This window comes from Heterocephalus glaber, unplaced genomic scaffold (assembly GCF_053883595.1).
Source record: "Heterocephalus glaber isolate CG9 unplaced genomic scaffold, H.glaber_assembly_v1.0 deba00001465, whole genome shotgun sequence".
In the NCBI taxonomy this organism is placed as follows: domain Eukaryota; kingdom Metazoa; phylum Chordata; class Mammalia; order Rodentia; family Bathyergidae; genus Heterocephalus; species Heterocephalus glaber.
Window position 1 is genome coordinate 30,581,175 of NW_028258312.1, and position 25,656 is coordinate 30,606,830.

The 25,656-nt window shown below is 40.9% G+C and overlaps 1 protein-coding gene across 9 annotated transcripts in view; it reads left to right on the forward strand.

The window, feature by feature from the left end:
• Positions 1–25,656, forward strand: part of Ssbp2 (single stranded DNA binding protein 2) — a 274,706-nt gene that overhangs the window by 103,478 nt on the left and 145,572 nt on the right. For 4 of the 9 annotated variants that reach the window (XM_004841630.4, XM_004841629.4, XM_021255718.2 and 1 more), the window contains exons 3-4: positions 4,201–4,262; positions 16,361–16,445. In XM_004841630.4, coding sequence (XP_004841687.1) covers positions 4,201–4,262; positions 16,361–16,445 — 147 coding nt within the window. Of the gene's footprint in view, positions 1–3,191; positions 3,262–4,200; positions 4,263–4,560; positions 4,694–16,360; positions 16,446–25,656 lie in introns of those variants that run through there. The other 5 variants (XM_087180755.1, XM_087180756.1, XM_087180757.1 and 2 more) reach the window with 4 other exon arrangements.

A 25,656-nucleotide genomic window follows, 5' to 3' on the forward strand; every position in this document is an offset into this window, starting at 1 on the left:
ACCCTGGAAACATCCGTCTGCGAAGAACTATTCTGTGGAAGTCCTTAGAGCTTTGAGTGTTGTTCATCCAGTAGCTATCAAAGGGTGGCTTCTGTGCTCAGTGTGATGGACCCACGTGCTAGCTGCTTCTGGCACAGATTTGTCATTGAAAGTGAGAAAGATGAACTCTATTCACTATATGGTAAAAATATTATGATGCTGAAAGCAATGATGTATGCGAGGCACTTAGAGTTTCTCTGAGGAGTAATAAGATGGAATGCTTTTAAAACTACACATGGATCACCTTCAGGCTCCCTCCCCTGAAAGCCCGTGTCAGCTACAAGCCTTGCAGGCAGTTGCTCACCTGCCTGTCCCCAGAAAGAGTTGGAGGTGGCTGCGGAAGTGCAGAGGGAGGCAGCTCAGGCTTGGCGTCCTGTGATGGGCGATGGGCCTCGTTAGGCTGTGAGTCTGATCCTTCCTGCAGGGCCCCTGGCCCGAGACCTAGTTATGTCCCTGTAACTCCTCTTCTGGAACTCAGCCCACATTCTCCTTCTTTTAATTAAGGATAGTGATTAATTGGAAGTCTGCTGTATTTCATAGGCATATTAGGTAAAGTCAGGGTGAGCCAAGCGGAGATGTGAGCCTGCCGCTCCGTGGTGAGTGTGACCGCAGGGCCTGGGGACGTCAGTGTGTCCACACACCTGGGAGGCCCTGCTCTGGGCTCCTTCAGGAGGCCCCATAGGACCTGATGGTGAGGCAGATGCGGAGAGAAGGACGGGCCTAGGCTTTCTGCCACACTAACTTCAGCAGGCCGTCGGAGTCTGCTCAGTCCCATCAAGTGCAGGTCCTCATTTTTCATGGCATAATGTTGATCACCTGCAATCATCTGACAAAGGTGATAAAGATACAGAAATTATTTTCGTTACTTCTTAGGAGAATTCAAATTAGAATCTGGCTTACATTTATATCACGTTCTGGTTTATTGTTAATATTTAATCTTTCTAACTTCATTAATTCTGGAAGTCCTCCATTTATTCTTTTAAAATGCCCATCACATTCTAATCTTTAGAAAATTCTTTTTTTTTGGTACGGGAATTGAACTCAGGACTTTGCGCTTTCGAGCCAGGCACGGTGCCACTGAGCTAACTCCCCAGCCCAAATCTGTTTTTGAGAGCAAATTACTTGTCTCCTTCAAAGCTATCATTGTTTTACTTTTTATGCACTTCAAACCCTAAAAGCTGTCCCCAGTTTCAGTGATTTTAATGGTCCTTGTTTTCCCATCTGTTCCTTAAAGGATCCCCTACACACACGCGCGCGTGCGCGCGCACGGGCACAGTCTCAGTTTTCGGTTTAAAGAGTTTTTGTTCTTGTTGTTGTTTGCTGGGTTTTTTAAAAAGCCCTTTGGGTATATGAACAAGAATAGCTAACTGCTCCCATAGTAAATGATGAACACAGTCCCTTGAATTTTTATGAAATTTGTAATTACAGTTGCTTACTTGTTTGTAGTGTCAAAGGCCTGTGAACATATTTTTCTGTTTGGGGCATAGTTAAATAATTTTTATTATCTAAACTAAAAAACTAAGGCGTATCCTTATAGGTAGAGTATTTTGATGCCTCTCTGGATAACATTATTTAAAACTCTTCCTCCTTTCTCTGTTCTCCTGCTGTCCCTGTGTGCCGCCCCCTCCTGTCCATAGCATTTTTACCTTCTCCTGTAAATACAGCTCTCCCCACCCACTACGGTGTGATGTATTTGAGGGAAGGGATTTTTATCTTTTGTCTTTACTGCTATCCAGTTCTTAGAAAAGCTACCATGTAAATACCCATCCAGATTTCTATCTTCTGTATTTACTTTGTAAAATGTATTTAGTCCAACTTCTTTTTTTTGGTACCAGGGATTGAACTTCGGACCTTGTGCTTGTGAGGCAGGTGGCAGAACCACTGAACTATATCCCCGGCCCTTTAGTCTGAACTTTTAACTTTGAATGACACTGAATTTATTTAAATTTTTTGATGGTGAGGTCTGAGCCATCTGAAATGCAAAAAACTGGAAAGTTAGTATCACCATCTTTATTTTTAAGCTCATATTTTATGAAAGACGTGTGCCTCTCCCTCAAATAGGAATTTATTCCAAAATTCAATCCTTAAGGCATAATGTAGTGTACACATTAAGCCCAGTCTCTTACCAATTTCTAGGTCAGTGATGGTAACTGATGTGCATATTGACGCTAGTGCTGGTGATCTTGACGTGCCATAAGATTCTCAAACACCTTCTGATTCAGCAAAAAGAACAAAATCTTCAAAAGTGGAATTCAGTGAAATAAGTCAGGTGCAGAAAAACGAGTATTGTGCATTCTCCCTTCTGTGTGGAAGCTCAGACACTTGTCTCCTGAGTGCAGTGAGTCACAGCGGTCCTGAGGGCCTCAAGGTGTGAGCAGCAGGGGAGAGTGATGGCTACAGGCCCGGGGGTGTCGGCGGGAGGTGGCCGCCCCAGCTTTTCCGCAGCACAGCAGGGTGGGTGTTGTTTGGGTTTTGGATCTTCCCACACAAAGACATGGCAAATACCTGAGGTGGTAGCTATGCCAGTAGCCCTGATTCTGACATTGCACATGGTGTATTTGTATTGAAATGCCGCTCTGTTCTCCCCAGACATACAGTATACATACCGTTTCTCTGTGTCCGTGAAAAGTAAAGAAATATTTTTAAGAAGTTAGGTTCTATTTCATTTTAGTGGTCCTCTGAATTTTATGTATGTAATAAGTCAGTTACATAGAATACTAATTCCCAAGTGATCTGAAATAAATAAAAGCTTGATTTTGTTTAGATGATTACCATTTACTTCTCCCATTTATAGCAGAGGCATAAACAGTTCTTCCTTAGTTCTGACACTAACTGCTCTTTTTCCTAGATATATGCAAGATTTCCACAAAGATATTTCACACCCTTCGATTAGTAAGCTGAAATTGTTTGGCACATACCGAAATACTTCAGTATTTTTTATGGAAGGTCACTGGAATTTTGTGTGTTGTTGACAGTGATGCAGGAGTAAGTTTTTATAGGGATGCTCTTCTAGGGAAAGGAAAAATAATAACAGCGAACAGTTATCAGGCATTTACTGCATTCAGTCACTTTGCTAAGTGGTTTCCACTGTGCAGTTTACTCTCCTCACAGCGGCCTTTTGAGGAAGGTGTATACTGCTACCCATGTTATAGGAAGGAAACTGCCACAGGAGACTGAAGTACCCTCCCCAGTGCACACAGCTGCTACGTGGAGAGCCCGTGTGTAAGTCCACGCCTCAATCTGCCTCAGCTGGATGCGTTTTAATGTTCTTACTTCATGAGGGACCATGGGTAGAGGTATGTCAGTCAGGATCCAGACTCATTAACTGAAAGCACGTTAAATATTTAACAGAGAGAATGTAATGTAGGGAAATATGGAAATAGATTTTCAAGAATGAAAAAGGGAACACAGCGATTATAGTTATGTGAAATTAGTAATTGCCATAGCAATCACTGAGGTCCAGGGGCCAAAAGGAAGAGGCGGCGGCCAACAGGAGAAGAAGAGGAGAAGCCTCACATAGCTGAGTTTGAGACCCATAGGGGCGGGGTGGGAGCTGAATGGCTGCTGAGGCCTGCGGGGCTCAGAGTTGACCGCAGAAGTTGGCCTCAAACTCAAGGCAAGGTGTGGCAAGGTGTCGCCCGCGTGTGGGTGCCTCTGAGGGGAATGAAGACTGGCTCCGGTTGTGCTGCAAGAAGCCACAGCTGTCATGGTCCCTGGGTCGATCGGATGAGTGCACCCCGACAGGAAGAGCAGGACCAGGAAGTGGAAGCAGCTGCTTTTCCCTCTTCACACCCTGGTCTCCCTCGCCTAGCCTGGTCCATGGAGCCGACCACGGTTTCCTAGCCATTCAGTGGAGACCAGGGCGGCGTGCACTTGGCACCTCAGCATCGTGCGGAGACAGAGTGTGGGAACTGGCAGTGAGGAGGCCAAGCAGGGATTAATGGCGAGAACTCTCTGAGACGAATTCAGTGTGTGAATCACCGTGTGAAGTGAATAATGGGAAAACGCAAGTGAATGATAATGTGAAAATGGTGAAAGCCTTAAGAATTACCATAGTATTTTAAATGGAAAAATATTGCTTTGTAATATGTGTGGGAAAAACTATTATGAAGAAGATATTTAATATCTTTTTAAATTTAATATCTTTTTTATTCATTTTAGATAAGATGGGAAAAAAACATCACATTGGGGGAACCTCCAGGATTCTTACATTCTTGGTGGTGGTGAGTATTTTTTACATCATTTTTACTAGATTGATAATGTATTCCAGTAGGCCTGAGCTATACCTGTTTATGATTTCACGCTTCTATTTTTCATTTTCTAAAATTGTTATGTGAGGGGTAACACTTTTACGAAACAAAAAATCCAAACCAGATTACTGTTATTTGACTTAAAGATATTGCTATTGATTTGAGAAGAAATGAAACTAGTATATGGACTCTTCAACTGTATCGTTTTCTTTTTTTCTTTTTTTTTTTTGGTACTGGGGATCAAACTCGGGACCTTCCACTTGCAAGGCAGACGGCAGAACCACTGAGCTAAATCCCTGGCCCTGTATCATTTTCTATCAGTTGCGTAACAAAATGCCAGGAAACGGGTGGCTTAAACAATGGAAATTTATTTTCTCACAGTTCTGGAGGACTAGAAAGCCAAGGTAAGGTGTAACAGTGGTGGGACTGTGAAGAGGGCTCTCTTCCAGGCTTGGAGACAGCCATCCTCTCACTCTGATCTTTTGGCTGGAAGACGGAGAAAAAGCAAGCTCTTTGTGTCTTTTCTCATGAGACCCTAATCCCACCATGAGGGTCCTAGCCTTGTGAGCTCAACTGAATGTAATTATCTCCCAAAGACTGTGTCTTGAAGTACTGTAATCATGGGGAGTTAGGACTTTAATATGTGAATTTGAAGAGGGGTACAATTCAGTCCGTAGTAGTAGCACATGAGCTGGCACTTGTAGTGTGCGTGGCTTTCTGCTTATTGAGTAGCTGTGGAGTTGCTTTTTCTAGTCTATCAAGTTATCATATGCTAGGCCACTTTATGGGTAACCACAGGCTTTGGCCGGCCATCCCAGCTTCTTTGAACCCTCATTTCTCCTCTTGGGGGAATTGGGAGTGAAGTGAATGGTTTGATTGGCATCTTTTATAAGAGGCCAGTTCCATTCAAGTATAGCCACTCATGAAACAAAATCTTCCAAGAACGAGAGGGGAGTAAGTTATAAATAAGCAGGTACTGATGTAATTTTGTCTTCATTTTCTTGAAAAGAAGGAGCATGTTCATAAGAAATACTTTTCTGGGCTGGGGATTTAGCTCAGTGGTTCCGCCGCCTGCCTTGCAAGCACAAGGTCTCGAGTTTGATCCCTGGTGCCAAAAAAAATACTTTTGTGATCCATTGCTCAATGGATACTGAAATACTCACATGGATTTTTAAAAATGGGTTTTTTGGGGGGGATTTTTGCCGTAAGTAGTTGTACCTTTTAAAGTTTTATTTACTTATGAGGCTTTGGGCAAATTTCTTTTTGCAGACCTAGTAACATTTGTTTATTGTATTCTGTCAACAAAAGCTTATTCAGTGCCTTGTATATGCAGGTGCAGTACTCCAGATACTAGGGACACAGTAGGGAATAAAACAGATGCACATCCCTACGTCCTGCCAGTGATATTGCGCTAGGGAAAACAAACAGCTCAATACACAACAAGAAAACCAGTGTTCGGGGGATACACTGAGCGCTGTGTAGGCACATGCTGAACCCATTTCACTTGGAGGAGCTGCTGCCTGAGCTAAGGCTGCAGTGTGTAGAAGAGTTGGTCAGAGAGATGTGGAGAGGTGGAGGAGGAGGACATCGTACCATGCACAAGGACCCAGAGAGAATGTGTCGTGCAGGAAGAGAGGGAGAGTTTCAATGTGGTGGGTCCTGAGGTGATGGTGTGCTTAAGGATGAGGCTGGATTAGCAAACATGGCATTAGGAGGTAGTCACAGATAATACAGGCGAGCAGTCGGGTCAGCATAAGTCTGACGGTATCACAGGTGACCACTGTCGAGTGTCATAAGGACTCAGCAGGGACATCCAGAAGCAGAGAAACACTCAGGGTCATGGCAGTGAGTGCAGAGAAGAGGTACTTGAGCAGGAGGAAGGGAAGTGGAGGGTGTGGGAGGTGGGACGTGGAGCAGTACTGTAGGATCCGGGGAGATGCTGAGCTTTGGGGTGCACTGGACTCCAAGCCACGCCATCCACGTGGGGCTGTTGGGAAGGCAGCTGGGTACATGTGTCTGACATCAGAAGAGAGGAAGACAGGTGAGTGGTGTCATCCACCTGTGAGGGAAGAGTGGGCTTTCTAGAGAACAGTCGCATCAGTAATATTCTAGGGATAGAGGAAGAGGAGCCTGTAAAGGAGCAGAAGCCCAGCCAAGGAGGGAGGAGGAGCACCAGGAAGAGTCACATCCGAGAAACTAAGAATAAGGGAGGGTTAGGGAAGGAAAGCTTAGCTAAAAATAGAGCAGAAAGGGCAACTGTGTCCTTAGTGCCAGGGGAGAGGCTGCTGAGGACTTCTGCAGGCTGAGCAGCGAGCTGGGGCCACGGAGAAGGCCCTGGGAGGCTGGGAAGTGGAAATGGTGTGGTCCGTTCACGGGCAGGGCTAGCTGTGACTGGGAGGCTTTCCTCTGGATGGGAGAGACCCGCCTGTCTGGTGTTCACAAGGACAAGGCTGAGAGGCAGTGGTGTGCTCCCCAAGGCTGCTGGAGTGGGCCATCTGGAGCACAGTGCCCGGAAGGGGAACGAGGGAACGAGGGCATGGCGGGCTCTGCCTCTCTAGGGAGAGAGTGTGGGGTGTTGGGAGGTTGATGGTATGAAAGTTGGGTTTTGTTCAGATTGCACACAAGGCCTGGGGACCTCTGCTGAGAGAAATGAAAGTGGTCATGGTGAATTTTTTAAAGTGAAAAATAAATTTTAAAAAGGCTTGAAATAGTTTTGTACAGACACGGAGAGAACTGACTAGGAACACACAAGTCCCAGCGGTGCTGACGGCCTGGTTGATATCGGTGCCATATAAATTCACTGCGACATCGGTGTGCCCAGTACCAGGCTGGCACCAGTGTGCCCACGGTCAGGACAGTGTTGATGGGTCTGCCGTCAGGGTGGCACCACTGTGCCCAGGCATGTGGGTTCTGGGCAGAGCAGGTGGCAGAGCCAGTATGTGCCCGGCTCTATCCCTGTCTTCTGTAGAAGCACTTCCTGTTAACCCCTCACATACCCACCTCTTCGAAGAGGAAAACTCTGCTAGTGCCGGGCAGGCGCTTCCCTTGTTTTAACAGAACCCACCATCTTTCCGGGTCTGTCCTGAGGCCCCGGGCGCACGCAACCACGCTGGGTCAGTTGTAGTTGTGGTTTCTGACTTTCCTCACGTGCCTGTGTCAGGGGCAGGTGCAGCCTTCAGCTCAGTGTGGTTCCTGTATTTGGAGCCGCAGCCCTGACAGTTAAGTGCGCCCACAGTGCGGCTTTCCCGGGGTTATGCTGCTGTCTTGTACGGTGTTATCAACGTCAAATCTCATGTTACACGGTGTGTATTTATGACATCCGGATCTAGACTGTAAATCGCTAGCGTTTCTGAATGTCACCGAGGCTTCTCACCATCAATACCTGGACGCTCTGCATGTTTCCAGTTAGGTCCACAAGACATCTGTCCCTGCTGGATCCATGGGTTAACAGAGGGTGCGTTTTAAGAGTTTCCCATTACTGCGTTCATTTCAGCTCATTTCCTGCACCTGTTTCTTTTTACTACTTTTCTTGTGAACTTAAACTAGTCCTATACTCGAGACGATTGATAATAACTTGTTGCATTCTTTGGCTTTTTGCTTCTGTAAACTTTAGTTTGTTGTTCTCAGCTGTCAGAAGATGCACTTCTTAAATCTACCATTGCCTTTTCTTTTTGTATTACTCTTTGATTCAAGAGTGTCCTTCATGTACGGCTTTGATCTTCTGAGTAATAATGCATAGTTAATAGGAGATATCAGTAAATTCCAAGTCATTTGCCCATAAATATTTTCAAACTATATTTTCCCACTTAAATCTAGTACATGCAAAATATATAGGAAGAATATTTTTTTAAAAGAAGAGTACTTTTAATGTTTTTAGTATTTGTCCCCCTAAAGCTATTAACATACTTGTGAAGCACCTACTTCATCTGTATAAGTCTATGATCCTTAACAATTTTGAAGTCATGGAGTCTTCTGGGAATGGATGAAAGTTGTGGATCCCCTCTTGTGGAAAATGGCCAGACCCTTCATCATTGTATACAGAGGCCCCTACTGTGGGCTTCAGAGCCAGCAGGTGCCTGCTGTTCTAACCATACTTCTCTAGAAATGGGTTTTCTAAGCTGTGTTCAAGTTAGGGTTCAGGACCACTTTTAGGTTGTCTTTTTACATGGACCAAGAAGGCTGTTGCTGCTGTTGAGGTCTAGATGATTAGGAGAGTATATATTCAAGAACTTACTGCTTGCTTCTTTGGTCAAATTCAGATTGTTGGGTGGAACAGTTGTAATATTATGATTTCTCATTTCTATTTTTATAGGATATTTGAAATGAGAATTTCTCCATTCTGTAAGCCTCTTTACCAGATGTTTACAAAGTACAAAACTATGGTGCTTTCAAAGAAATCAGTAGTAGGAGAGGCCAGCAATTAAAAGTATTATAAAAGAAGTCAGTGTTGGTTAAAATCCCAGCGCAGAATACTCACTTCAGCCGAAGGAGTTCATCGCAGAAGCTGAGAGGAGGTTGAGTGAGTGAAAGGTGCTTTGGAAAGGAACAGTTAGTATAAAATCCCAAAAGGAGGGCGATGTGCACTCAAGGAATGGCAGGCAATCGAGTAGTTGACCCATGGGACTACGAGGAAGCAGAAGGGAAAGGTAGACTAGAAAGCCAGAGACGGAAGCAGGGGCCAGATCATGAAGTCCTGGGATACATGGAGGATTTGAGCCTGTGGCCCACAGATTTTAGACAAGGTGCATGGCGTGTCCAGGATGACACTCACTTGGGATAGACAGATTGAAGACAGCTGAGAACCAAGACAGGTTTGCCTGGCCCTTGACTGGTCCAGTTGAAAGGAGAGAAGGGGAGAGGTTCCAGGCAGCAAGGTCTCACCGAGCGCCGAGATGAACTCCGAGCTCCCAAGGCTTAGATTCGCACAGATGGCACTGCTGACTGAGGGAAGGGGTGTAGAAAGAGCAACGCAGTTGGAGAGCTCACTCCTTATCATGACCGGGTTACATCCGGAGCTGCTCAGAGGTCGGAGCCGGAGAGCTGGGTGCGTCGCTCTGAGGTAGCTGCACAGTGATTTGGATAAAGCCCCTTGGACCACACAGCAGAGGGGAGTTCAGAGGTGACTCTGTTCCGTGCGATGAAGGGGAACAGCGCCCGCCTGGGTCTGGAACCTAGGAATCAACATTTACACATAGGCAGATTAAGAGGAGCTGCAAAGAACAGTATGCGGAAAGGAAGGAGAGATGGAGCGAGAAGAACGTATGGAACCGGGAAAGCTTCCCAGAAAACACCGAAATTCAGGTTCCTCGGCCCAGGTCCTCCTGAGCCCCGGGGGAGGGGTGAGAGCAGCGCAGCGGGAGGACATCTGGGCGCGCGGGGTCCAGCTCCCGTCCTGACGGAGGGAAGAAGTCGTCAGACCCCGAGGCTGGGGCCTGGGAAGGGTTTACCAAGCACGAAGGAGCAGAAGGGAGTTCGGGAGGAGGGAGGGAGGGCCGGCCGGAGGCCTGGAGAGGAGCAGGGCCGGCTCCCTTCCCCAGGAGCCCTCCTTTTCCCTCCCAGTCCTCACTTGCCTGCTCTAGCTTCCTATTTGTAAGCATCCCCAGTTCTTGCTTTAATTTCAAGAACAGCAATGCCAAGAACCTCACCCTCCAAGGTTAACATCCTTTTCAACATGGGGGATTTTAAAATTACAGGCTTTGAAAACTTCTCATTTAAAGTTTAAATTGTAAGAACTATATCTCATTTTTATTTATAAACATAAAAATTTAAAACACCTTTTAAAATAATTTTAGGCCCATAAATTTATATCCTGAAATTATGTAACATCACAGAGAAAATAGGTTAATAAATAAGATTATTGTAAAAATTCAGTTTCTTTCACATTGCAGTTAGAACTCTAGCATTGAAGTATGCTAGCACTCTAGTGATTGGAATGAATGATACCAGGTAGAACCAAAAATAAGCAAATACCTGCATAAAATCAGTAATATTGGAGTCAGCTCCTTCACTAGAATGGTATATTATAATCTTTGTCTTGTAGGTTTTCTTTGAACAGGTATTGCATAACCAAGCTTATTTGAGTTGAGTTAAACTGAGCACTATATAAGACAGGGTAGGTGACTATTAGGATACAAGGAGTATATTCAGGGTAACAAAGGAAGAAAAGTACCAGGAAGAGAGAAAGAAAAAAATTGGTGTGCTTAGGCTGTAAAGAAAAGGCACAGTTTAGTCTGGAGAGGACAGAAGGATGAGGAATACAGAGTATCATTTGCGGGGAGAAAACCCCAGTGGGCTCTTCCATTAAGGATGAAGAATTGGGAAGGAAGGTGAGGCAAATTGTACTAGTTAATAAGAAAACGATTTTCCTGGCTAAACTGGCTACATGTGACTTTCGTGGCATAGTTTTAATACCTTTACACTTCTTTTGAAAGTACTTTTGCATTCATATCATCTCTTTGTATCTATACAAACCCCTGTAAAATAGATTACAGATACTGTTTTCTTCCCATTTACATAAATCAAGGAACAAAACCATATCTTCAAGGTCAAATTTAGAAGTAGAGTTGAAGTTTTCTGAACTGTAATCAGAGCTCATCCCAATAATGTAATTTTTATTAGCCACAGGGCTGGATTCAGCAACTCACTACTATTAATACAGCTTTAATTGCATTTCCTGTTTGAGTACCATGAGTGGGAGATTTTGGGCAGTGTATATAAAAAGGAACTCGGAAAATGTCTGAGTCTAGATCACAGCAACTGCATATAAGACGAGGGGTGCTTCCACGGGACACACAGGAAATAAGAGAGTTTTCTTTCCGGTTTCAAAGGTGGGGTGACAGTGCTTCCATCTACCCCATATCTACCTATAACAGCTGATGTTGCCTAGATCACCAGAGCGGTATAAACCAGTCCCTGAGCCCAATAGGGAGCTATGAAATATGAACTCATAGTTCCATACTTCCTTTAGAAGTAAAATAATGCAATAATTAGAAGTTCAAGGGCTGGGGATTTAGCTCAGTGGTTCTGCCACCTGCCCTCAAAAGCACAAAGTGCTGAGTTTGATCCCCAGTACCAAAAAAAGAAACGTTCAAGTCACACTATCATTAATTCATACACTCTGTGACCATAGGTGAGTTATTTAACTTTTCTATGTCTTAGCTCCTCATCTATAAAAGGGATAGTAATTAGGAGAATCAAAGGCTTAAATGTATGATGGTTAGACTATGATACTTCAATTTAGTACATACTCAATAAATGTTAATTATTTTTGATGATACTTTAAAATATGAATCTATTACTAATACATGAATTTTGTGAGAATTTTGTGATAGTGGAACAAAATTTAATGCTTTTATTTTTAAAGTATTAAGTAATCTCAAAGAATAATACAAGTACATATATGTGAATTTTCTAAGATGAGGAGGTCCACGCGTGCGTTATGTAAAAGCATCCTTGGTCTTATGAATGGATAGTTTTCTTCACTCAGAATTGTACTAGTCAACCTCCTGTTACAGACACCTGAGATAATCACTGTACAAAGAGAAAAGGTTTCACTTTTGTCTCCCAGTCTGGAGGTTCCCATGGGTGACTCTGGGCCGGTAGCAGCTCATGGTGGGGGTATATGGCAGAACGACTGTTCACCTCAGGTGCTGGGACACGGAAAGAGAAGGAGGAGGAGTAACGAGAAGACCTCTCATCAGGCTCCATCTCTTCAAGTATACACTACCCCTGCATAGCACCCACTGGGGAGTGTGCCTCTGACAGAGAGACTGCCACAAGCCATCGCAGATCCAAACAGCTCAGCAGGGCTTATGAGCAGCTACCATTCATGGATGCATTTTTGGCCTTATCTTAGAGAAATGACTTCCTCAGCTGTTGAGGCTTGAGCTTACCACAGTATGGCTTGTTCTTCAGAAAATCGTCATCCACAGGTTTTTTTGTCTTCTATTTTTTAATTTTTATCTTCAGGAGGCCCTGCATCTGACTAGTGGCATCCAGGCTGTGTATTATGTTAGCACCCTGTCTTTGGGACATGCCCGGGGTGTTCAGTAGCCTTCCTGGACTCCCCTGGCAGCTGCCTGTTTCTGTGTTCCCTGAGTACTGAGGGGTAGCCCTGTCTCCACATCACCAAAAGTCTTTGGGAAGAACCACTAACTTGGGAATGTTATGTTTTTCTTCATTCTATTCCGGGAAGAGTCTAATAATAATAAATAAGACAAGACCCAAAATGTTATACTTTGTAAATTTTGCTTCTCTGTGTTTAGCATCTTTTTCCATTTGGAAAATCCAAAATTTTTTCTTTTGTTGCTGCTTAGGAATAATAGAATGTCTATGATAATCCAGTGCATTTTAAGGATAATATTCTGCTTCGGGCTTAACTGATGTAGGGATTGGAGGAGTCAAGAAACTCTTCAGTCCCCACCATCTCAGGCTGTGGAGAGAAGTTTGTCTAGATGGAGCTTCAGAATTTTTTGCTCTTAACCCCCTTGGGAACCAAGGCACAAGTTGAGTGGTAATCAAAGACTAATAAAGTACACCAGTAAAATCTCTCCAGTGAGGGACACATCAAGTGTTGCTGTCAACCTTACCTACCAAGATGCCTAGTTCTTCCTCTTAAGAGATAGATGCATATTTTTGTATAGTAATACCATATGGCCATGCTGTGAGCCATAAGCATCTGCCCACAATATTTGTAAAATTTTTGTAACTTGTAAAACGGAACTTCTACATTTAATTATTTTAATTAATTAATTGTAGTTCAACTCATCAGTAGTTTTAGATTCATATACACCATGGATTATATGTCTTTTTCTTGGGCAGTATATGACATAGCATATTATATTAGCTAGGCATTTAATAATATCTGAAATAATATTTGAGGAAAAAATATTGTTTAATCTTGCTTTTTATTTTATGAAGGATTTGTAGAGGTCCTCTGATTTTAACTTCCATAATCTCTTTATTTTCTAAATTTCAAAATAAGACTACAAAAATAAAGTCACTTGTCTGCTATCTCACAAAGCCGAGCATGGATCAATTACAGAATGTGGACAAAATAATATACTCTGTTCTTACCGCAGCGTTTATTTCTGTGATATAGCCAATTGTTCTTCAATATTAGGATGGTATTTATTGTAGCAGTCACAATACTACTGGACTCATATTATTGGGCCAAAAGATTGTTGCACTTTTAGAAAAGATAATATTTTGAATATCTTTCCTACCTATAATTCTTACATGTACAAACATACAGATGCTTCTAAAATAGATGAAGCATATTTTAAAACACACATATCCTAGCACTGAAGATAAATTTGTCCATGTTTTTAATTTTAAAATTAATTTTATCCTTTAATTTTCATAAAATGTTATTATGGACTTAGTTCTGAAACTCTCCTGATAAGTAGTGTTTTAATTTTAGATGAAGAGTTGCCCTCTTGTCATAAGCATCCTTTAACCCTTCTTACTGCCCCATCCTCTTTGGTGCCTGCTTGGCTTTCATTGGTGGAGCAGAGGCTGTGAATGCACAGAAAGCACACACCGTTGTCTGAGGTGATGCGAGATGGGATCTAGGGCAAGGCTTGCATGGTGAACGCTTTTAAAGGGTGCATTTCTTTGCCTTTATTGGAGAAGATCACATGTAAGCCATATGGGATTCTTAGAAATTACACATATAAACTTATTTTTAAAATTATTACTAACTTGTTTTATTTTCTCTCAGCTTGATCTTACAACTTTTGACTCACACTACATTAGTGAGAACAGACCTAAAATAGAAGTAGAACAGTGCACTATTCTTAGGCAGTTATTTAATTACATGTGTAAGTAATCATTTCTTGTATTTATTTAACAACTTGTAGGCCGTACTCAATAAAAACAAGAAATCACTTAAAAGTAGTATAATAGAAAAAAATTTTAGAGCTTTTGTGGTACTTGCTGGGAAAATAAGAAAATTGGGGAACAAGAAGAGCTATTCAGCTCTTTGTCATAATATCCTTTATAATCTATGATTAAACTAAATACAATCTAAACATTACATTTAGAAGTTCTGGCTTTCAGGGCTTTGAAGTTCCTTAGGAACAGGAAAACAATTAAGTGCAATGGACTACAATTAATGACACATGTGATCCAGGTGAAAATTTTAGTTGTGTCCTTGAGTATCTACAGGTCTCATACTTTTTATCCCAGTAGAACTGTAGGGAGGCCAAGCACAACTGCTTCACACTTCTAAAAATATTGAAATTCACTTAATCACTTTTGACCTTATCTTCTTTGTATTCCTTATTGTGGGAATTTAATAAGAAGTAATAAATTTTCTTTCCACTTAATAGGAAAGGAAATAATAAGCAATGCCTTCAAGGAATTATGGCAGTGCTCAGTCTTTCATCCTCTTCCTCTCTGGGGTACTCTTATTTTCCTGAATTGTGAACGTACATGGTATGTTGTAAGGCCTTTGGAATATTTTCTCCCAGCAGAGGAGAGAAAGATCCAGACTGCATGATTCTTTGAAAGTCAGAAATTCAGGTTCAGTTTATCAAGTTTTATTATACTCTCACTGCCTCTGTCCCCGTCACATTGGTGGCCTGAGAACTATGTATGATTTTAAGCTTTTATGCAAGCTCACGGCAGAATTTATTAAGTCACACTATGTGCTTATCATACGGCGGGCATTGGGCTTGTGTTATATCATTTAATCTTCCCAGAAATCCCAGTATATTGAGGAGGAAATGGTATTTCTGGCAGTTTAAAAGCTTCCTTAAGGGTCCCCACAGCTGGTCGTCAGAGAGTAGGCATTTTTCTCAGATACATCCTGCCCTAATACTACTATTCTTGATCATGGGCTTAACCAAGCTTCCATTTTTTTTTTTTTTTTGGTACTGGGGATCAAACTCGGGACCTTGCGCTTGCAAGGCAGGCGCCAGAACCACTGAGCTAAATCCCCAGCCCTTACCTTCCATTTTTTATAGGAGTGGAAAGGGAATAAAAATAATTGCATCAATGTTATAATTGGCTTTATGCAAAACCAGTACTTTACCCAATTGCTTTCCTGGTCTTTGAATCCCTTTCTCATGCTCATTGTTAGTTTGATAAATGGAAGGATGACCAGAGCTTTTTGTTTTGCAAGAAATACATATTTTTTAATAGGAGGGAAAAAAAGAGTTAGAATGGATTGTTTTATTTTCAAAATTACTTATTTTGCTAACTGAACAGGAAATAAAGATAGTTTAAGAACATATATTCATTTGAGCAATGATATATATAATAAAGGTATATTGAAGGCCTGTGAGTTGGATGACAATTATTCTGAAGAAAATTAATGAGCCACTTCATTCCTTAATGATTAAATTAGCATAGTGTAGCAGGTGTGTGGTGCCCACCTGTGATTTCAGCACCCTGGGAGGCTGAGGCAAGAGGGTTGCAACTCTGAGCATAGCTTGGATGGTTTTAGGGACTTAGCAAGACCCTGTCTCAAAAAGGAGAGAGAGATGGAGAGAGAGAGGGAGGGAGGGAGAGAGAGAGAGAGAGAGGGAGGGAGAGAGGGAGAGAGAGAGGGAGGGAGAGAGAGACAGAGGGAGAGGGAGAGAGGGAGGGAGGGAGAGAGGGAGGGAGAGAGGGAGGGAGAGGGAGGGAGGGAGAGAGGGGGAGGGAAAGAGAGGGAGGGAGAGAGAGGGAGGGAGAGAGAGGGAGAGGGAATTATTTACTGTGTCTGTTCGTGGTGAAACTATTATAAATTACTTCAGTCAAATCTAAGTAATGTAAATAGCCAGTTATAAGAATGAAAATTTAAATTATTGGTGTTTTTGCAAGTCCTGGGTTTGATTCCCAGAACCACAATAAAACATTGCTTTAAAATTGCTTAGACTTCAGAAAAATTCTTATTTGGCACTTTTGAAAGATGGCTGGTGTTACCCATTTATTGCATAAAGAGCCACCCATGCTTCTCACGAAGTTAAGGAAGTAATGTCCTGAAGAAGGGAAATGTCGTGTAGAGAGCTGCACGAGGCTTAGGGTTCAAGTGTGAGTTCCCCGGTGCCCGTGGCTTTCTCAGTGTCACTGTGGTTGCTTTGCAGCGTGTTCTGGGACCTCTACTGTGCAGCTCCGGAGAGACGGGAGACCTGTGAGCACTCCAGCGAAGCCAAGGCCTTCCACGACTACGTAAGTGGCTTGTTCTTGCTGAGCTGCGGGCTGGGTGCCTTTCTCGCCGCTGTTTTTGAAAACTGCCTGGGTCAACTATTCCTGTTCTGGCACTTAATGAACTGGTTGTTCTTTTCTCTTTTGCTTTCCTTGAAAAATGGACTCATACTTTAAAAATGAAATGCCAAGGAGTGTTTAAGGCGTGCAGAAGCTTAGGCTGGACAGTAGGCCTAAGTCCACGCTGTGAAAGGTGTTTCTTACTGTGTTTGGCTTGTGTAATTCCAAATTTGGAAAAGTGAAATAGTCATTCTTTATTGTCCAAAGAGAGTTGTCATTTCTGGAAATATAATAAGCTCTTATTTTGCATATAAGATTTTTTTAAATGAAGAAATACTCTACTCTCTTTTTATAGCTGTATCCTCTCCACAGAATTCAGTTCCACAAATGAAATTTATCATGGATTAATGAAAATACCAGACAGTAGAGCAGAAGATTCTAGGCAAAAATAAAAATGTCAATTTATTTTTTCTTAAATTCCAAAGGAAGGGCAGTCTTTGGCTTAAAGATTTTTGAGAAGTGCAAGTCTGATTTTAGATAGCTAATTATATCAGGAAGTACAATAGGAAAAGAGAAACAAAATAAGGAGAATTTTCTTTAGGGAAAAACTTCCTATGAGAATGAGGAGATGGCACCGTGAAACGTGTGGGAAGACCCTGCAGGCTGGCCACAAGAGGAAGATGTGCGCTAGGGTGCGGGAAATCCACCCTTGGAAGTAGAGTGGGGGCTGATGCCTGAGGAAGTGCCAGGTCGCAGTTCCTAAGCTGAAACGGAGGGATGCTGCCTGGTTGCTAGAGAGGAGGGGACATTGTGTGCAAAAGTCCTCGCAAACCGAGACCGGGCTCAAAAGGGAGAAAGACCTTGTTCTTGTAACAAAATAACTGGGTCCTAGACCAAAGAGTGGAATTGGCCAGAATCAGAATTGCCAGAGTAGCACGGGAAGGGTATGGAGGCTGTGTAACTCACTAGAGAAGCACTAACCGGTTGCTCGTGCTGACCTTGTCCGATACTGACTCTCCTTGTAAGCTCCCTGTCCACTGATCAGGGAGAGTGGAAAGGTGCACTGCACATCAAGAGAAAGCAGCAAATGGGCAGATGAGGGCAGATGAGGACTCAGTGTTTATCTGAACGACCTTGCTTTTACTTATTTTTGTTCACCCTTGGGTGATGGCAGAAAGTAAAGTGGAGACCCAGTCAGGGAGCATAGGCATCTATCTGGGTTTAACGTGCCCCCAGCTCCTCTGTCCCTCAGACCAGGACAGACATGCGACTTCTGGCCTGCCAGCCACAGAAGTTTGTTGAGGTGACTACTGATTTTGACAACCGGGTGGCCTGAGATAGTGCCAGTGCTGTACTCATGAAGGAGATAAATGGTGGGCAGTCTGCAGGTTAAGGCTTAAAATTCCATTCCTGAGAAAGATGCACACTGCTGCTCTCGGTGGGGACCTGGTGAGCAGCCCTTCCAGAAGCATGAGCCAAGCCATGGTCTGCTGTCATGGCTTCTTCCATTGTCTTCCAACTTCCAGGGCTACTCATAGCTAGGAGGTTGAGAAATCCACTTGCTGCTTTCAGTGTTTTTGAAAATGAACATTGACCAGAGGTAGGAGTGAAATAGAGGAGATTTCAAAGGAAAAGCAACATCTTACTATGTAATTCAGTGTTTGGATTTTGTAATACATTACAAATATTAGCACATTTAATGCTAATTGTGTGTTTAATTTTATCTTAGATGTTAGTGTTCATAGAGTCAATTTATTCTTAAGTGGCATTTTTGTTACATCTTTAATCCAGTGGCTTTTCAGGGGTAATGCATCTCTGACTTTTTTAAATTAGAGGTCGGTGGAAGGATAGAATTTGATTTCTGTAATTTTATATATCTTAAAATTTGAGTTTTTTTCTTCAAAATATATTTGTTTTCTGTTGCTCACTTTTATAATTCTCGTGAGGATTTCCTAAATTCTGTTTTTTGGTTTTATTTTTTTTTTTGGTACCGGGGATTGAACTCGGGTCCTTGCGCTTGCACAGCAGGCAGCAAAACCACTGAGCTAAGTCCCCGGCCCTTTGCATTCTTAATAGTGGACAGTTTCTGAAAATGATGAACATAACATGACTAATGTGTAATTATAGAGGTTTTAAAGACTTGGGGATGAAACTAGGAGAGACAGGAACAAGCAGTAAGATTTTGGTAAAATTCAGTCCATTACAGACTCATTCCCATGGCAGACATTAATGTTTACCTGCCAAATTGTAACAAACTTCTTAAGGAAGTAGTCTGAAAAATATTTTCTTCAGTTGTTGCACTCTTTGAAATAAGAGACATATGCACTTTCACTTGCATGTATAAATTTCAACATGTTTAGAAGTTACTCTTGTTATTTCATATGTAGTTTTTTCTTATTTATATGATTGAGTGTATAAATGTATAATAAAAAGTACTTTTTAAAAGATAAGTTGGAAGCATAATGGGGTAAAAATGAACAATATTTTTAATTAAAAATAGTCTAACATGTTAAAGTGACTTATATTAGTATTAGGTTTATGTATGATTTTTATTTTTGTCTATGTAGTTTATATAATTTTCAAATATCTATAATTGATATAAATTTTATATTTAGGAAAGTTACTTTAAAACAGATTATTTTTCACCTTTTGGTGAGTTCTGATTTTTCTTTTGAGATTAGAAAACAAAAACTTTTGCAAACTAAAATTTAAATTTGAAGGGGGTTGTAGATTTTACTACAGACATGCTGTATGCGTGGGCATTTAGCATTTCTCATTACAGATGTTGTGTTGGCTTTTGATGTGTACTTAATGAAAGACATCTCTAATCTGCAGAGAAATCTCAACTCAATTTTCAGCACTCCGTATTTTATTTTTAACCACCTTATTTGTTATTGGCATAGGCATAGGCAAAGCTGTAGAAATGGTGTGCACAGCTTGGTGTGTTTGGAGATAAGAATTCACCCATGAAACCGCTCTCACATTCAATGCGATAAATTAATCATCTTTAGACTTCCCCTTTTCTTGTTTTTGTTTTCCTTTTTGCAGTAAGAATACCTAACATAAGATATACCTTCTTAGCAAATTTTAAGTACACAATACAGTACTGTAATCATATTCCCTATGTTGCACAGTGGGTGTTCAGCACTTATTTCTGTCATGTGATTGAATATTGTGCCCTTCGACCAACGCCCAGCCATTTCTCCCTTCTTCAGTCTCTGGCAGCTCAACATTTTTGTTTCTGCTTCTATGATCCTGGATTATTAGATTCCACATAAAACTTGAATCAGGCGGTATTTGTTCTTCTGCAACTGGCTTATTTCTTTTAATGGTGCCCTCAGTGTTTACCTTTGTTATCAGAAGTGACAGTATTTGCTTCCTTTTTAAGGCTGAATTCTATTCTGTTGCATTTTCTTTATCCATTTATCCATTAGTGGACATTTAGATTGATTCTATATCTTGCATATGGTGAGTAATGTTGCGATGAGTATGGGAGTGCAGTTATTTGTTGGCAATTCAGTTTCTTTGGATTGATACCTAGCAATGGGATTGCTGAACCAAATAGTAAATCAATTTTTAATCTTTCGAGGAACTTCTATACTGTTTTCATAGTGGTGGCACCAGTTTACATTCAGACTGACCAAGTACAAGAGTTTCTTCTTCTCCAAATCTTTGCAAAGTTTGTCCTCCATTCTATAATTTTAATAACTTTTTATGATTACTATTCCAGATATAGTTTTGGCTTTTGATTTTTAAATTTTGGAATTTTTTCCCTGATAACTTTCTGCTAGAGTATAGATTTTTGTTACTTTATTATTTTACTTGCCAAATGATTGTAGATGCAGTGTTAATATCTTTTCCTCAAAAGAAATCACCCTGTGCACACTTACTGTAAGAGAAAGAGGACCCGTTTGAGATAAACGAAACCTTAATTTTCTTGTATTTATATTTTAAAGTATAGGAAGTTAAATATTTAGCATCTGTATGCAATCTAAATGTAAAATAAAGGTGCATTCAGAAATAACAATGAGTAGTACATAGAGATGCACTTTTGAAAGACCAAGCTATGCAATTCGCAAGGAGCTGACTCCAAGCCGGTCTGTGGTTCCTGTGGTGGTGAGAAGGGTTTCTGAGGGTGACTGTGGTGGGATCCGGCTTCTCCTCTCCTTGGCACTGGTGCCCGGTGCCAGTTACAAGTGTGTTTGCTTTGTAACATCTTATAGTACCAGGAGCATTCTTCGTGTATCTTTCTATATTTACGTTTTTACTTTAAAGCAGCAAGACTCCGCAAGCCACAGTTAAGATGATTAACTTCAGGGACTCGTGTGCACAGCCATTTTCAGTGCGAGGCTTCCCAGCATCGCTGTGGTTCCTCCTTGAACGCCAGGAGCAGGACACATAGGATGATTCCAAGCAAAGCCAGGTGTTTCCTAGAGGCCTCAGTCTGTTAGGAAGGATGTCTGCCTGTTGATTTTCCAGAGAACGGAGAGGGAGATCAGAAATGTTGAGGAAAAGATTAATACTTGGGGTGATTTCATACGAGAAGATAGAGATTTTACCATAGACTGACAGTGTTGCCGCATGAGGGGGAAAGCGATCTTGGCTCTGTTGTTTCCCTGCTGAATTAAGAGCAGGTTCATCTGAGTTACAAAATCATTTTCACATATTATTAGTAAAAACAAAATTATCATAGAAGTAGTACCTACTAGCTAGCTTGTGAAGTTTACCGGGCTACATTTTGTTTCCTTTCCATTAGTGTGTTTTTTATTTGACTCTGAAATCATAAGCCGTGTTTTTATCTGGAGTGAATGTTTACAGGTTTTTTTGTTTGTTTTGCTACAGCTTAATGTATAATTGCTTTATTTAACAATTCATTTATTTCCAAAATATTATACTATTACACTTTTAATGAAGAATTACCATGATTATATTTTGAGTTCTTTTGTGTGAATGGAAGATTGCTTAATTGTCCTAAAGCAAAGTTAGAACAGAAATATATTACTGCTTTAGTGTAATGGTAATGAAATCAGGTTATTACAATGAACTCTTTGAAATCAGAATTAGATTCCTTCTTCCTCAGGGTCTGTCGAATAATACATGTTCAATGAATGTTAACAGAATGTAGCAGTACTTCAGCTGGAAACTAGAAAGTTTAAATCTCTCAGATGTTCAGGTAAAGTGATGAATTTGAGTCGTAATTGTTGACAGCAAGAGGCTGACTTTTGTACTCTTGCCTAAGAGAGTGTAACATTTAAAAAGAACTATGTTACTGGTTTGTAATAATGAGTCTTAAATGATATGTAAATACTTGGGATAGTACGTAAATCAAATAACAGGAGATGGATGTGTCCATAGATACCTCTTGAAGGTTTTTACAGGAAATCATATACAGGCATACACGGCGTAGCTTAGAGATACTGTTGCCTTGGTTCCAGAACAGGTACCTCAGAAAAGCAAGCCACGTAAGCCTTTGGTTTCTCAGTGTGTGCCATGCGTGTTCATACTGCACCGTAGTCTGTTACATGTCCAGTAGCTCATGTCTAAAGCATCCACACCTTAATTAGAAATAGTTTATGGTAAACATGCCAACAATCACCTGAGCCGTTGGAAAAATGGCCCCAAAGACTTGCCTTACTCCGGGCTGCCACAGCCCACCAGGTGTGAAGGGGGCGGAGTCTGAGTGCTGAGGTCCAGCGCAGGGAGGAGGCTGGGTCCTGCAGGAAAGCTGCCTTTGGAAGGCACCCTGGAGAGTTAAGCGCCCCTCCGCTGTGCATCTTGGAGCCCTGCCTGCCTACACCTGTGTCATTGTCCTGATGCAGTAGATTTGTTCCACAGTGTCCCTAATGCTTGTATATTACATTTTTGTAATGGAATATTTTCTCTGATAGTTTGTGAGCTTCCTCAGGGAACAGATTCTGTCTCATCTTTATCACCCCAGTACCCAGCAGGCTGCCTGACAATGCATGTTCAGATGTGCCTTTAGTGTGTACATAAATGAGTAAGAAAATATTATCGCATAAGGATTTTCCATTTCTTATTTTAATTACAAGGTATGCAGTTGCAAGAAGGTCATTTTATATCACTTACTCACTTTGTATTCAATGCAGATTTAGATAAGACAGCAACTTCTAGAGATGTAGAACATGAGTCAAAGCAGGTAATGGAGGCTTCCTCTCTTAGCAGTGGGCGGCTGGAACGTTGCTGCACACCAGGTGGGTGGGTCCCTGTCCTTACGGGCTCAGGGTGGTGCAGTGGAGACCTTTCCTCAAGAAGTCTGAAATGCCAGAGGGTAAAAGGCGCGTAGAGACACAGGAGCGTCTTACACTGTGGAAGCAGTCCGCATGTAGAGCGTGTGGGAGTGTGAGGAGAGCTCAGATGCTTACATGACTTTGGATTGGGTTAGACTTTGGCGCACAGTGGGCAGTTAGTATATGCGTGAGTGAACAGACCGTGTCATTTTGGGCCATAAATACTCCAAAACAGTTGTGTAATTAAAACCCTTCAATGATTGGGAACAAATAAAGCTGTGTTTGAGCCAGGTGTGATGACGCATGGCTGTAACCCTATCACTCGAGCGGCAGAGGCAGGAGGATCACCTAGAGTTTGAGGCCAGCCTGGGCTACATAGTGAGTTCAAGGCCAGCCATAGTGAGTACGTTGCAAGACCCTGTCCCCTATATCAAAGTAAACAATAAATAAAGTTGTGTTTGAAATCCATTCAGATGATAAGAACGTTTATTAGATTATATTAATTCATATCAGTTAATATATACTGTCTTTATATTAAGATTTTTGTTCACCTTAACATGCAGGATGCTTGTGGACTGGTGTATAACCTTATTCTTACCTGACATACTGGCTCTACAATTTCCTACAGGGCCAGTTTAATTCCTTTTGCCATACGTAAGCCTTATAAACCATCCTACATCCTGTAGCGTGGGGTTAGCTGTTTTTGCTTTTGTTCCGCTTTATGTAAGCTGGGTGATTTGAAGAAGTGCGCGCTCCCCGCTTGACCTGTATGTGCATGGGCATTCCTAGGGAATGTGGAGAGCGTCATTCCTAAGTGTCACTTTGGCCTGGGGTTACTTGTTTCTGGCTTCTAAGTATTGCTAGTAACTGCTTTTCCTATTTCTTTTGATTCTGAACTTTCCTGTAGGAGAATATGTTATTTCATCCATTAAATAGGAAGCATGAATAAAGGGCGATCACCAAAAAAATATAAAGCACTTGAAAAATGGCACTTTCCTCCAGTCTTTGACAGCATAATTTACAGTGTTATATAGACTTTATGAAATCCATAAAGAAATAAATGAAGAAACTAATGCGGAAAACAGATGAACAAAAGATGCTCTTTTGTTCAACTTGCTCTATTATGAAAAGTAACATAGTTTTAAAATATATATTTTAAAGGAACACCATAAGTCCCTTTGCCCTGCTTAAATGCATTGTTTTCTTATTAAAATCCAATTTCTGGTGAGTGTGAAGAAATGAACACAGAAAGTTCTTTATTCTTAGTGTTCTGATGGTGACATTGCACTGTCTGTGATTATGTTGCTGATGGCATGATAAAACTTTGAATAATGTGAATCATTAAAATATCATATACTTCTTATGTAATACTAAGAGATTAAAATTTACAAGTCACAGAAGATAAGTTATTTTAAAAAAAGAAAATAAGTTATTTCAGGGATTTTTAAAAAGGAAAAGTAGAAATATTTCTAAATACTTTAGATATGTAGAGTCATATTTCTGTAGGAACTTCCTTTCTTTCTTTATTTATTGGTACTGGGGATTGAACTGAGGGTCTTTGCACTGAGCTAAATCCCCAGACCTTTTTATTTATTTATTTTGAGACAAAGTCTTGCCAAGTTGTGAAGTTGCCCAAGCTGGGCTTAACTTGCAGTCCTCCTGCCTCAAGTTCTGCGAGTGAGGAGACTGTAAACATGCACCACCACATTCAAGTTTTCATTTTTTATTTATACCTTCATTTAAATGCCTGTATTTTGTGTAACTTGGAAAAGTAAAAGCATGTTATTTGTATTCTATTTCCTTTTGATTTGAAGAAAAGAAACTAAAAATCATTAACAAAACTCATTTTATTTTCTCCAAGCTTGTTTTCTTTTTTAAAAAAAAATTTATTAGTACATGTTTGCAGTGCATAGTGATTGCATTCATCTTGGGGAGTTGGTACATACACATAACATATCTTCATTCTTTTTATTTTCCACTCCCCTCCTGCCCTCTCTCTCCATCTCTTAGCCTTTTGGCTCCCTTTCGGTTTGCAAAAGGGGTACCTCCTTGTTTCCTATCTCTTATATTTCACTCTTTAAATTAGTAATACTTTGGTTTTCTCATGTAAGAGAAACGATGTGATATTTAAGCTTGTGCATCTGATTTATTTCATGTAACATTATGGTCTCAAGGTGCATCCATTTTCCTACAAATGATTCAAAGCTACCCTTCTTTATGGCGCAGTACTACTCTATTGTATATGAATACCAGATTTTATCTATTCATTCGTTTGTTGATGGACATATAGGCTGCTGTTATTTGGATTTGGAAGGGGTTGATACTAAAGAAGTTAGGGAATCATATATCTTTCTAAAATAAATAAGTTCTCTACAATTTTAAGTATTATGGCTTTAACAGAATATTAGTTGAATACATTAGTTGAAATAGTAGTTAAATCAACTAATATTAAATAGAGCTATGATGTGACACTCTTATTTTATACTAATAAGAATGGGACATCTGTTTTTAGGCCATGAAATGTAAACAAATTTGATTGCGTATGGTTTTAGAATTATGTTTGTTTTAATCTACATACATTTTGCCTGATAATTTCCTTTCTGTCTTGGGAAATCACATACACCTACTTCTGTAACACAGTTTGCAGCCAGCCACACTAAATAGCTATTACCAATTCCCAAAGATAAAGCACTAACTTTTAAATATTTGAACTCTCTAGAAGAAAAGTTGCAGAATCTTGAAAGAGAAAAGTATCAATATTTTTAAGGGAATTCCTTATTAAAGTCTAAATCTTAAAATTTGTGTGATATATTGTGTTAAAATATTTAGATTTTTAAAGAAGAAAATGATATAATAACTAACAAGTGCACCTGTGCTGCATAAAAGATTATCCTCAAGGGAAGTAACTTAAATAGACATAACTTAGG